The 12,561-nt window shown below is 45.0% G+C and overlaps 1 protein-coding gene across 7 annotated transcripts in view; it reads left to right on the top strand.

Annotated features, from left to right (window-relative positions):
* Positions 1-12,561, top strand: part of LOC123957687 (transcription factor COE3-like) — a 205,684-nt gene that overhangs the window by 173,141 nt on the left and 19,982 nt on the right. For all 7 annotated transcript variants that reach the window (XR_006821862.1, XM_046030668.1, XM_046030672.1 and 4 more), the window contains 2 exons: positions 9,786-9,851; positions 11,700-11,874. Coding sequence is in view for 6 of the 7 variants with exons in the window: in XM_046030668.1 (XP_045886624.1) it covers positions 9,786-9,851; positions 11,700-11,874 (241 nt within the window). In the remaining variant the exon portion in view is untranslated. The remainder of the gene's footprint in view (positions 1-9,785; positions 9,852-11,699; positions 11,875-12,561) is intronic.

Here is a 12,561-nt window from a genome sequence, read left to right as displayed (position 1 = left end):
CCCCCTGCTGGCTGCTAGAGAGGACGCAGGTTTAAGTCGCCCCCTGCTGGCTGCTGGAGAGGACGCAGGTTTAAGTCGCCCCCTGCTGGCTGCTGGAGAGGACGCAGGTTTAAATCGCCCCCTGCTGGCTGCTGGAGAGGACGCAGGTTTAAATCGCCCCCTGCTGGCTGCTGGAGAGGACGCAGGTTTAAATCGCCCCCTGCTGGCTGCTGGAGAGGACGCAGGTTTAAAGCTTCACTCTTCAGACCCGAAGGTTACAACAGATGCACTATTTCCTCCTGTTAGTCTGTAAAAACTAGAGCGAGCAGCTGTTTCTTTATCTCTGTGATTTACATCTTCAGTAGGAACCAATGGGCTCAGAGTTTCAGACGTGATGAATTTATTTTTGCTTTGGAAACATTTAGAGACGTTGTATTAAACGATCGTTAATCTAACAGTGAGCCAATTCCCAAAGTTGCTGGACTCAAACCAACTTAAATTAATTATCCAAAGTGCAGGAATGTATTTTAATTTCCTGTGAATATTCTCACAGGAAAATCATCAAGTTCTTCTTCACTATATTTTGTTGATCTGGTTTACGACCAGTCATATTACCAATCATCTGTTTGTTCTTAGTTTCTAGTGATAAACTTTACTTTTCAGACCTTTTAAAGACGTGAAAACAGTTGTTTAATGTCCTGTGATGAGAAGAAAGTAGATGTTTGTTGATCCTGTGATGAGAAACATCTGCAGTGTTCAGATGTCTGTTAGTTATTACAGGTGTGTTACACTTACAGAAACACTTGAGTCTCAGGATTGTGTCAGATTTTACTTTCATACTTTAGCTGGTAATATACTTTTACTTACCAGAACATCTCAGCTAGCAGTCATGATTTCGGTTAACTGCTAACGTTAGCTTGTTTGGTGTCCGCTCCGTGGACTGGATGCCGGACCGGGTCTTTCTGCTCAGACGTTGAAGCCGTGGTTCTGTTGTGGTCGGCTGGTTCTGGACTCGCTGTCCAGAGCTGCTGTTTCCTGTTCTTCTGCTAATGATCACAGACTTTCTCTCCGTCTCTTCTTCCTCTCTCGCTGTTTTCTCTCTCCTCCGCCATTTTGCAATCAGCGCCTTCAAATCACGTCGTCTTCGCTTGTCCACAGCGTCAGCGCGTTGTGCGACAGTAATAACCGTCCGTGTGAAACAGCAGTTATATGGATTAAACGGAGCATCGATGCTTTTTAGCGATCGAGTCGATCGATGAAGCGTTTCAGCCGTAGATCTGAATACTCAACACAACTCAGGTGACCGCCTCGTCCTCCTCGTCAGCCAATCACTAACCAGATGCAACTCCAACCCATCTTTGACCTGAAGTAGATTATCCAATCAGCTGCCTCCATATCTGAGCTGTTTGAAATGTCCAGTTGTGCCCCCCCGCCAGAGACCCTCCTCCTCTCCCCTCCTCGCTCCTCCATCTTCTCCCATATTCCCCCCCCCCCTCGTCTCCCCCGCTCTCGGAGGTGTGGGTCAGTGATAAGAGATGATGATGATAACCGGGAGCCAGTGCATTACCGTATCGATCGGGGCCAGGCCTTTCAGCGCCGTTAAAGCGCCCAGCGCTCTGATTGCCGGCACTCGCACTGACAGGAATCCAATGGCGCTGTCTGTGTGTGTGTGTGTGTGTGTCTGTGTCTCTGTGTGTACGTGTGTGTGCGTGAGGGTGTGGCTGAGCGGCTGATGTGTGTGTAATGGTGTGAATGGGGATGTATGGCGGAGCGGCGTGGAGGCAATTAGACGCTCTGACAGATAACAACACACCCAGCAGCAGCAGCAGAGGCCTGAAACTGGATCTGATGCATAAAAACACAGAAGTCAACATCACTTTGTTGAGTTGGAGCGGGAAGTCCACAGGAAGCGGACAGACCGGGACGGCTTCCATCGAAGACCTGCTTTGTTTTGTAGTGATTTTACAGGTTTTTTTTCCATCGGCTACAAAACCTGACTGGTTATTTTCTCAACACTCCGTGTTTCAGTAAATATCAATATCTCTGCTGTCTGAGAGCACGATGAGCGTGTTCAGCAACAGAAAAGTGTTTGGTTGCTCAGCTTCCTCCACAAAACAAAGGCTGCGTTCAGAACTCAGCCAAAGTGACTCAGACCCGATGTGTTTCAGTGTCCTGTTGACCTGTTCCAGTTCTGGTTTGAGCCATTTTCATATGTGGTCCAAATCGGATCAAGTCTTATTGTTTGACGTCAGTCTGGACGTCTGATGGTTTCTTGCATTTTAACTGTTGTATAATTAAAAATATAGTAAGTGTGCAACTCTTTGCTTTACCGCTGTGAGTATCTGTGTGTTCTTCCTTCAGCCTTTGACTGACTGACCGAGGGTCACGATGAGGATTATTATTATTATTATGTTACATTTTCTCGGCTAATCAATTAATCATTTGGCCAGAAAATAGTGACACGTTTCCATCGAGTTGTCATCGTCTGTAAATGTGTCGTGTTGTTCGACAAACAGTCCAAAACCCAGAGAGACTCAGAGACAGTGAAGCTGATTAACTGATAATTACTTATCTTTGTTTCGTCTCTAAATGAATGTTGAAGTTTGTAATTTACTTGCTTTAGAAGAGGTGTCCTTGAACGCACCAACGGTCTATAAAACAGTCTCATGCAGCCAATCAGAGCAGCACGTCAAGAGACACCTGCAAACGCGTCCAGTCAGATCACAGCTGTAGGCAGCTGTGTTTCACCATCATTACTCATATCTGATCGGCACGCCGAGGAGTTATTGATTATTAACTTTGGCTCAGAATGGACGACACCGTTCTTCTTCTTCTTCTGTGGTGGATTTGTGAGTTGTTGTTGTTTTTTGGGGGCGACTTTGGGTGGTTTGTAGTAGTAACAGTGATTCACAGATCAGAGAGCAGCCAAGAACAAATGAGCAAGTGCACGTACATGCACGCACGTACATGCACGCACGTACATGCACGCACGTACATGCACGCACACACTGTGGGCAGCGGCGGCGGCAGCGGCGGCAGCAGCGAGGCCTCGGAGGCGTCATTAACTTGAGAAGGCTGTTGTGTCTGTCAGGACCTAATGAAAATAGAAGGAGGACACACGCAACACACACACAAGAGCTAAAGTCTTGTGTGTGTGTTTTCAGTACCTGTGAACTGTATGTGTGTGTGTTTCTGCATATGTACAACATGTGTGTGTGTGTGTGTGTGACGGGCAGCTGCTGCCTCGTGGCGTCTCGCTGCTGCAGCCGAGCGAAGGAGACATTAACGAACTTCTGTTTTCTAATGGAGATTAATGAAGCCAGAGGAGGAACACGCACGCACAGAAATACACAACCAAACACACACTGGCAGAGACTCATCCTTTCACCTGCGCGAGGGGGGCGGGGTTTAGTTTCATGAGGAAAAGAAAGATGAACTCAAATGAAAATGAGTCAAAGACGTGGAAGAAAAGAAAAACAAGAGGGGAAGGAAAGAAGGGAGAGACAAGAAGGAGGCAGGAAAGGAAACTTAGGAATGAGAGGATATAAAGGAGGCAGGAAAGGAAGGAAGGAAACATATAAAGGAGATGAAAAATAGGAGGCAGGAAAGAACACATAGGAAGGAGAGAGAAGCAAACATACAAACCAAACCCTCTCATAAACACACTCAGTGTTGGCAGTAACAGGCTGACAGATTGTCCTACAATAGAGAGGCATGCTGCGGGGGGGCAGGGGGGGGTTGATTGACAGGAGGCCATTCATTCATTGAAAACACACAAACACACACACGAGACCAGATGATGTCACACAGAGACGGATTCAGCTTCTGAACAGTTGAAGTTAACAAAATGTGTCCAACATGTGAGTCGGATGATTCAGACTCAACCCGTCTCACAGCAGCTTATCCCAGGAATAAAACTGCAGTTACAAAAACGCAGAAAAGAAGAAGGAAATGCAACGCTACCAAGTCGACCAATCAGAGTTCTTGCTGTCTGCGTCAACGTGACATGTAGTTACAATTTTGGGGAGTTGCATCAGGCTACAGTGTGGGGTACGGTTTCATTTACGTCTTAGGGGACGGCTTAGGTTACGGTTTAGGTTACAGTTTAGGTTACAGCTTAGGTTACAGCTTAGGTTACGGTTTAGGTTACAGCTTAGGTTACAGTTTAGGTTACAGCTTAGGTTACAGTTTAGGTTACGGCTTAGGTTACAGTTTAGGTTACAGTTTAGGTTACGGCTTAGGTTACAGCTTAGGTTACAGTTTAGGTTACAGTTTAGGTTACAGCTTAGGTTACAGTTTAGGTTACAGTTTAGGTTACGGCTTAGGTTACAGTTTAGGTTACAGTTTAGGTTACAGTTTAGGTTACGGCTTAGGTTACAGTTTAGGTTACGGCTTAGGTTACAGTTTAGGTTACAGTTTAGGTTACGGCTTAGGTTACGGTTTAGGTTACAGTTTAGGTTACGGCTTAGGTTACAGTTTAGGTTACGGCTTAGGTTACAGCTTAGGTTACAGTTTAGGTTACAGTTTAGGTTACAGTTTAGGTTACAGTTTAGGTTACGGCTTAGGTTACAGTTTAGGTTACAGTTTAGGTTACGGCTTAGGTTACAGCTTAGGTTACAGTTTAGGTTACGGCTTAGGTTACAGTTTAGGTTACGGCTTAGGTTACAGTTTAGGTTACGGCTTAGGTTACAGCTTAGGTTACAGTTTAGGTTACGGCTTAGGTTACAGTTTAGGTTACGGCTTAGGTTACAGTTTAGGTTACAGTTTAGGTTACGGCTTAGGTTACAGTTTAGGTTACAGCTTAGGTTACAGTTTAGGTTACAGTTTAGGTTACAGTTTAGGTTACAGCTTAGGTTACCGTTTAGGTTACAGTTTAGGTTACGGCGTAGATTCGCCCCATTTGTTGGTTGGTCTTTTTGGTGGGAAAAGGTGCTGCGTTCACTGCCAACATCTGCTGTGGGAAAAGCAAACATGTGGCTGCTGTGTCAGAGAATATTTCTAACAGCTGAGAGCAGAACAAATGTTTCATCTGAATACAAACAGCTGATTCGTCTGTCAACATATACAGAATAAAGTACAGAGACGGCTAACGTGTCAGTGTTGGTTGAGAACCTGACACTCCTGCTGCCTGTCAGCGAGTTTCAGTTTGGAGGCCGTGAAAAGTTTTTTGGGGAGAAAAAGCTCTGGATTTTGATCTGTTTCCATCTCAGTGTGTTGGATCGTCTCCTCCGAGGTCAGCGTCTGCCGTGGGAAATGAGGGCTGAGTGTGAGTTCCCTGTCGAAGGCCGGTTTGTTGCCAGCAGTGAGGAAGCGCTCCGATTGGCTGGGAGGGAAACATTGTGGTTAATGGCGACTGTTTCTGTGAGTCACAGGAGACGTTTGTTTGGACGCTGCTGCTCTACCAGCAATTCAAAGTGTGTTTATATAAATATAAAAAAGCGCAGCAGAAATCCCCTCTAATCTCTGCCCGTCACAGCAGCTCACATTCTGTCTTCAGCAGAAATCACATCCACAGGTTTGAACGGCAAACTTCAGCCGACGTGACGAAGCAGCAGGTGAATCAGAGGTTTTACAGCGTCTGCATCTCTAATGTTGAGTTCAAAGCAGTTCCGTCACAGTAAAGTAGTACACTGTAAAAAAGTTCTGCATTATGAATTTTAATCAAAGAAAAAGATTCTGTGGCTGTTCAGTCATCCACACGTGGTCTTCATCAGTTTGTTCAGAGGCCACGGAGTTAAAGATTTCATCCAGAGGAATGTAAAGACTAATAATAATAATCTTTATTTATAGAGCACTTTTCAAAAACCATGTTACAAAGTGCTTTAACAAGTGCAAAGAAAATAAAACACAGATATAAAGAAGATACTCGATAAAGGAAAGAAAACACTTAGGAAACAAACTAGAGTTGAAAGAAAAGAAAAGATATATAGAAAACAAAATAAAATCAGGAAAGGCTCTCCTATAAAAGTATGTTTTAAGAAGGCCGCCTTGATAAATCCTAAAAACTACTACAAACTACTATGTTAGTAATTCTGTGTACCTCTGTATAGTTTAAGAAGGAATTACATCAAATAACTCAGTGTAAAGACACGGCGTGGAGTAAAAGCCAAATGTTTCATAAAGTGGAAACAAGTACTGAACTGAAGTACTGCTGAGAGGTTCAGTGAGTTTTCTTTACAAAGTACTTCACTGCTACTCATAACAGGACACAAAGAACAAAATAAGGTATTTAAATTGTAATTAAAAGAAACCATTTTTACTGGATAACAAACAAAGTTTAGCGAGAGAAACAGCTGTTTATATTGTGAGACTTTTTTTGTATTAGTTGTAAATAAAGTGTAAAGAGAGAGGCAGGTAGAAACAAATGAGGAAGATGAGAAAACGAATACAGTACAAAAAGGAGGACGGACTGAATCAAATCTAAAATAAGAGAATAGTAGAATTAATTAATATAAATTGAACAATGATAATATACTGTAATATAATAAAATCTAAATGACATATGCACAATATCAATAATACACATCCAGTAATATAATATGTCCATCAGTGCTCGTCAAGTACATGTTAAACATTAAACAGAATGAACTGCATATTAACTAGATGTCTAAAATATAATATGTAATGAATACATTGTTTATTTAATATAATAATAAATGTACATTTTACTGATCCACGCTCAAAGGCCCAGGAGCTTTCATCCACATCTCATGGTCTTCATGAGCAGTTAGAGCTGAGCGTTTGTTTTCATTTCTTCTCTCTCTGTTCGTCTTTATTCCCTTTTTCTTCTCTTTTATTGCCTTTATATATTATTAGACAGTAAACGAGGTAAAGTACACAGAAACAACATGATCTCTCTCTCTCTCTCTGTCTGTGTGAGTGTCTCTCGCCCTCCTCTGTGCTGTAATACCTCAGGGAGCTCCAGCAGAGGCCTCCACCTCCCCACTGCTGCTCCTCAGGGACCCAACACCTCCTCCTCCTCCTCCTCCTCTCTGTCAGCTGATCATCCTCAGGTTTCTCTGTGTGATGTGTTTCCACCTGAGAGGCTGGAGTGTGAAAAAACACCTTCATCCAGCCTCCTGGGAGTTTCTTTACTTTCTCTTCTTCCTCCGTTTCACTCCTTTACCTCACCTTGTTTCCTCATCTTCTTATTTCCTTTTCTCCTTTTCCTTATTTCATTGCCTTATTTCCTGTCCTCGCCCTTCTTATTTCCTTTCCTCCTTTTCCTTATCTCCTTGCCTTCTTATTTCCTTTCCTCCTTATTATTAGTTTCCTTTTGTTCCTTCGTATTTCCTTTCCTTATTCTTATTACCTGTCTTTTCCCTCCTTCCTTTCCTAGTGATCTTTTCTGGTTTTATCTCCTTCCTGTCCATTCATCTCCTTTTTCTTTCCTAGTTCCTTGTTTTCCCCTTCCTTCCTCTTTTGTCTTATTTCCTTTTCCTTATTTCCTTTCTTTCTTTCCTCCTTTTTCTTTTTCCTCTCTCCTCCTATTTTCATTCATCTTTTTCTTTCCTTTAACGTCTTCCCTCTCTTCCTCCCCCTCTGACCCTCACACCATCCTCCTCCTGAATGTGTGTTTATCTTGTTATCAGGCCTGTTATTGTTATTAATAGCCGTCGCCGCCGCGATCTGCTGCGCTGCTGGCGCTTAGGTTAGACTCTTCCTCTCCTGTGGGCTGATGGGAAAACAGCCCCGGGGCGAGAGAGAGAGAGAGTTAATGGCTTCCTGCTGACTCTTCCTCTCTCTTCCTCCCCTCCGGGTACAAACGTTCATCCCTTCATCCGTCCGTCTCTCTGCATCTGCCTCCATCGGCGGCCATTTTGAACCCACCGGTGTGAGTTTGAGTAGAAATAAGATCCAGGCTGCTGATTGGCTGGTCCTCTGTCGGGGGAAACAGGCTGTTCTGCTACCTGAGTTCAGAGGTTTTGTTGTCACAGTGAGAAGAACGTGCTTCTTGGTGTCTGCCAGTAAGTCTGAATCATTTCAGATTGCAGTGTTATGATTGGTCGGATTAGATCATTGGTTAGTCAGGAACTGTTGCGTTGATAGAATCATGTTTATCCTCTTGGTACCGGATCTGCCTGGTAATCGATTTTTGCTGTTCTAGCTGTTTTCCGTCCAAAAACAGCGGCCCTTTGTGTCAACAAAGAGCGTCTGGCGGGCCGCCATCTTGGTGAGGTCGGCTTAGCTGATAAATTTTGTTTCTGTCGTCAGATTGACAGTGACAGTTGTGTTCCAGGTGGATTAGAAGATATTCAGGTGCATTATAATCTACCTTACCATGGTTTTGATGGTTAAAATAGAGCTGTTTTACCAGGCGAGGATGAAAATGTTTCTGTATTGCATCTCCATGTAGTTACTTTAATGGTAAAATGAATATGTTAATGTACGGATGGATTTATATTCCTCAGCTTCTGACCTTTCAAAGGAGACCAGAGTTATGCATCTACGCCTGATGGTTGAGGAGTTTTTACTGATTTATTTTGGTTTTTTCCTTGAAATAGGTGCCTGGGTCCACGTGGTTAAAGTCATTTTTTAAATGTCCTGCTCCAAACGTGAATATCTGATGTTTAAAATACTGCAGTTTGCACTCCTTTGACTTTTTATGGATCAAGTTCAGTCTAACGGAAATTTTTAACCAGCACATTCTCTCTCCCAACGCGTCACATATGGACCCCTTTGTCAAGACCCCTTGACAAAGGGGTCCCGTGGCTTTTTAACGCCACGGGTGCCCTTTAGAAAAGCGTCCTTTTTCAGCGTGTAGGGCTCCGCGGTCAAGTTAGTGGTGGTGGTGAAAGACCCATCCACCGTTATGTCCCTGAGCAAGACCCTTAACCCCTCGTTGCTCCAGAGGCGTGCGACCTCTGACATGTACAGCAATTGTAAGTCGCTTTGGATAAAAGCTAAATGAATACGCAACATCTGGTTAGACTTTCAAAATAAAAGTACTTGTTAACATTGTGAAACGTTGCAATTTGGTTTTTAGGCACCAAATGTTCTAAACTAAAAACATTCAATGTTGACTTTTTGTTTCACACTGGAAACTGGGTCCTGGGTGTCAGTCCGGATTCTGGTCCACCATCCTCCCCCCACCTACTCGTTCTTACTCCCGGCTCATCACATATGGATCCATTGGCGTCAGTTTATAACGCACTGGTGAGCCCTACAGCGGTAAGAGTAAGGAGGCGGTGGGGGTGGATGGAGGACCAGAAACCAGACTTTGAACCAGGAAACCAGTGTTTGTTTCCCTTGTGTGGCACCGTAGGTAGAGCGGGTTGACTGTTAATCGAAAGATCGGAGGTTCAATCCCCGGCTCCTCCAGGCTGCATGTCAAACAGTCCTTGGGCAAGATACTGAACCCTGAGGTGCTCCTGGTGGCTGTTCCACCACTGTGTGAATGTGACGTAGTGTAACGGCGCTTTGAGTGGTTGCAAAGGCTAGAAAGGCGCTATAGAAATACAGAGCATTAAATGTTTTTATTTAAGTTACCCTAACGTACGCAAGTTAACTGACGTACGTAACATAGTTATTTTAACCAAACCAGGACCTTTTCCTAAACCTAACCAATCTAACGTTACCAACGTGCCGTTTCAAAATGGCTTATTTTGAAAGCTTATCCAGACGTTGCCCATGGCGTTACAAACTGACGCCAAAGGCTCTTGACCGTGCGTCTATATGTGACGACTTGGGAGTGAGGACGTGTTGGTTCAACAGAAAGTGTACGGAAACAAAGTCGCTGTGCTGCTTCTAAATCCTGTGAACTCTCTCACCCCCCCCCCCACCTTGTCTTTCCCTCCCTCTCTCAGGAGGTGCTGCTGAAGCGAGCAGCCGACCTGGTGGAGGCTCTTTATGGGATGCCGCACAACAACCAGGTGAGTCGGCGGCGTCACTTTGACCTTTGAACAGCTTCCAAGGATCTTACTGCAGGGAGATCACTTCCTGTCACTGATCTGTAACCATCGGCCAATAACCTCAACCATACTGTCGTTCTAATTATATATAAAGAAATCCTTGTGGGTCCCCAACAGTGATGAGGAGTTTAAACCTTTCATTTCAGTCACCTGCTTCTTTAAAGAGAAGTGTGGGGGGGGGTTACCTGCAGGGCTTTTACAACAACGTATTTAACTCTGTCCGATGATTCAGTTCTTAAATTAAACTTGTTAAACAGAACCAGGCCACGGTGCGTTCACTGACTCACATACGCACAGGAAAACCACCTATTCTCACCCTTATGTTCGACTGACGGGGCTGAATATCAAACGTATCTGCGTTTCTGTAAGTCAGTATGGGATCTAATTATTCTTTTATCTGAGACTTCCTGATTTAAATCAGCGTTTCTCCGCCCAACATTTAACGTCCGTGAGCTTTGGCTTCTTTTGTTCAAAAAGAATACTGGCAGGGGTTTTCAAAGTCTTAGTTTCACTCAGTTTGAGATAACTCCGGACCAAATACATAAAAAGGTCTTGAGGAGTGTATTAGTCTCTGACTCTGATAAAGTGGGAAAACTGAGTCTTTGACCAGGTCACACACATGTAGGCTGCTGTGTTCGGAGCCCCTCCGGGGAGGCCCCGCTCTGCTTTAGACGAATCAAAACACAAGAAGAACTGTCAAAATACTGTGATATTATTTCTCCTTTCCTCTGGCATTCAGAGGGACCCCCCCCCCCCCTGAATTCCAGAGGAAACCGCCGGGCCCCTGTCAGACTCTGGGTCCTTCTGCATTTGCACTGGATTAGCCTTTATGTGTCTTGGGCATTCGAGGGGCCACAGCGTCTGGCAGCGCACATGAACAACATTTAACACTTAGATTAGTGCGTACGAGCCAACACATCCACCCGCAGCAGCCGTAGTGGTAACGATACCAAACCATAAGATATTCAATCCCTCCAGGGTCCTGCAGCCTTTTTTGTGATTTTGCGGCAGCTTTTCAAAAAATTTGCGATGAAAGTTGCAGGTTTTTTCCGTTGAAACTGTGTGAATAAGTGAAAACTGCAAAGGTAGATGTGATATTTTTACCTTTAGAACTGTAGTTGAATCATTAAACAGCCCCTCCAGGACTCGGCGGGCCTGACCCTGACCCTGAATATTTAAACCAGCTGACCTTGATTCTGTCCTGCGGCTGAGCGGATGCGGCAGCCTGTGTCTCAGCGTCTCTCTGACGTCCTCCGTGAGTTTCTGACGTTCTCTCTCAAAGCGTTCGTCAGGAGACGATTTCCTTTATGTTCGACCACGATACCGCACGTTCTGCAGAACAAGAAGATCTGGATCCTGGTTCTTCACGGTCCTTTGATGTTATTGTTGTAGGTAGACGTTGGTATCACACACGTCTGCTGCGTCTTCTAAACAAGGACGTGGGTTTGCTGAGGTGGGACAACGTTTAGCGGAAACGGCGATAATAAGTCAGATTTGCTGAAAAGTTGCTGTCATAGGTCAAAATTGCAAGTCGCACTGAATTCATGAGGATTTGGTGAATTTGTTAAATCCTGGAGGGACTGGATTTTGCCTACAACACCTATTGGAGAAAAGTTACCAACGCCTGATTGCACTATGAAAAAAGGAAGCAGTCTAAATATTAGAAAAGTTGCTCAGCCTGCAGTTTGGTGCCTTTTCGTTCGTCCTCTTTAGGAAGGATGTGTTTTGGGTCACCTGTGAAATTTAGGCCCTGCTTCCTTACTGTCTTCCCTCCCTGAATCATTTCCTTTACTCTCCTCCTCCCCACAGGAGATCATCCTGAAGCGGGCGGCCGACCTCACCGAGGCGCTCTACAGCGTCCCTCGCAGTCACAACCAGCTGCCGTCTCTCACCGGCTCGGCCGCTCACTCGGGGATGATGGGAGTGAACTCGTTCAGCAGTCAGCTCGCCGTCAACATCTCCGAGGCCTCGCAGGCCGACCAGGGTGAGAGCTCGTCACTACCCACAATCCTCTAGGGGGAAGGGGCGGAACAGAGTCAGAGAGCCAGACCGTCGAACTCTACCTGTAATCTGCAGAGTCCAGCAGACTTCCTGCAGCCATGCGATCAGTGTTTTGTGGGTCAGAACAGGTCCTGCTGGTTCTGGTCTGTCCTGTTCCTGGTCTCTGCTGGTTCTGGTCTGTCCTGTTTCTGGTCTCTGCTGGTTCTGGTCTGTCCTGTTCCTGGTCTCTGCTGGTTCTGGTCTGTCCTGTTCCTGGTCTCTGCTGGTTCTGGTCTGTCCTGTTCCTGGTCTTCCTGCAGTGTAACTGCATCTCTGAGGAGCAGGAACACAACAAACTGTCTCTGCAGTTTGGAAAGTGTCGACGTCAGCTTCACAAAATTAAAGATGTTTGTCATAAAGTTCAGAGCGCACAGTCACACACACACACAGACACACACACAGACACACACACACTCACACACACACACAATCACACACACAGTCACACACACACAGACACACACACACAATCACACACACACAGACACACACACAGACACACACACACTCACACACACACACAATCACACACACACAGACACACACACAGACACACACACAGACACACACACACAATCACACACACACACACACAATCACACACACAGACACACACACACTCACACACACA

This window comes from Micropterus dolomieu, linkage group LG19, assembly GCF_021292245.1.
Source record: "Micropterus dolomieu isolate WLL.071019.BEF.003 ecotype Adirondacks linkage group LG19, ASM2129224v1, whole genome shotgun sequence".
NCBI lineage: Eukaryota > Metazoa > Chordata > Actinopteri > Centrarchiformes > Centrarchidae > Micropterus > Micropterus dolomieu.
Note: the sequence above shows the minus strand (reverse complement) of the source record. Positions and strands in the feature narration are given on the sequence as shown.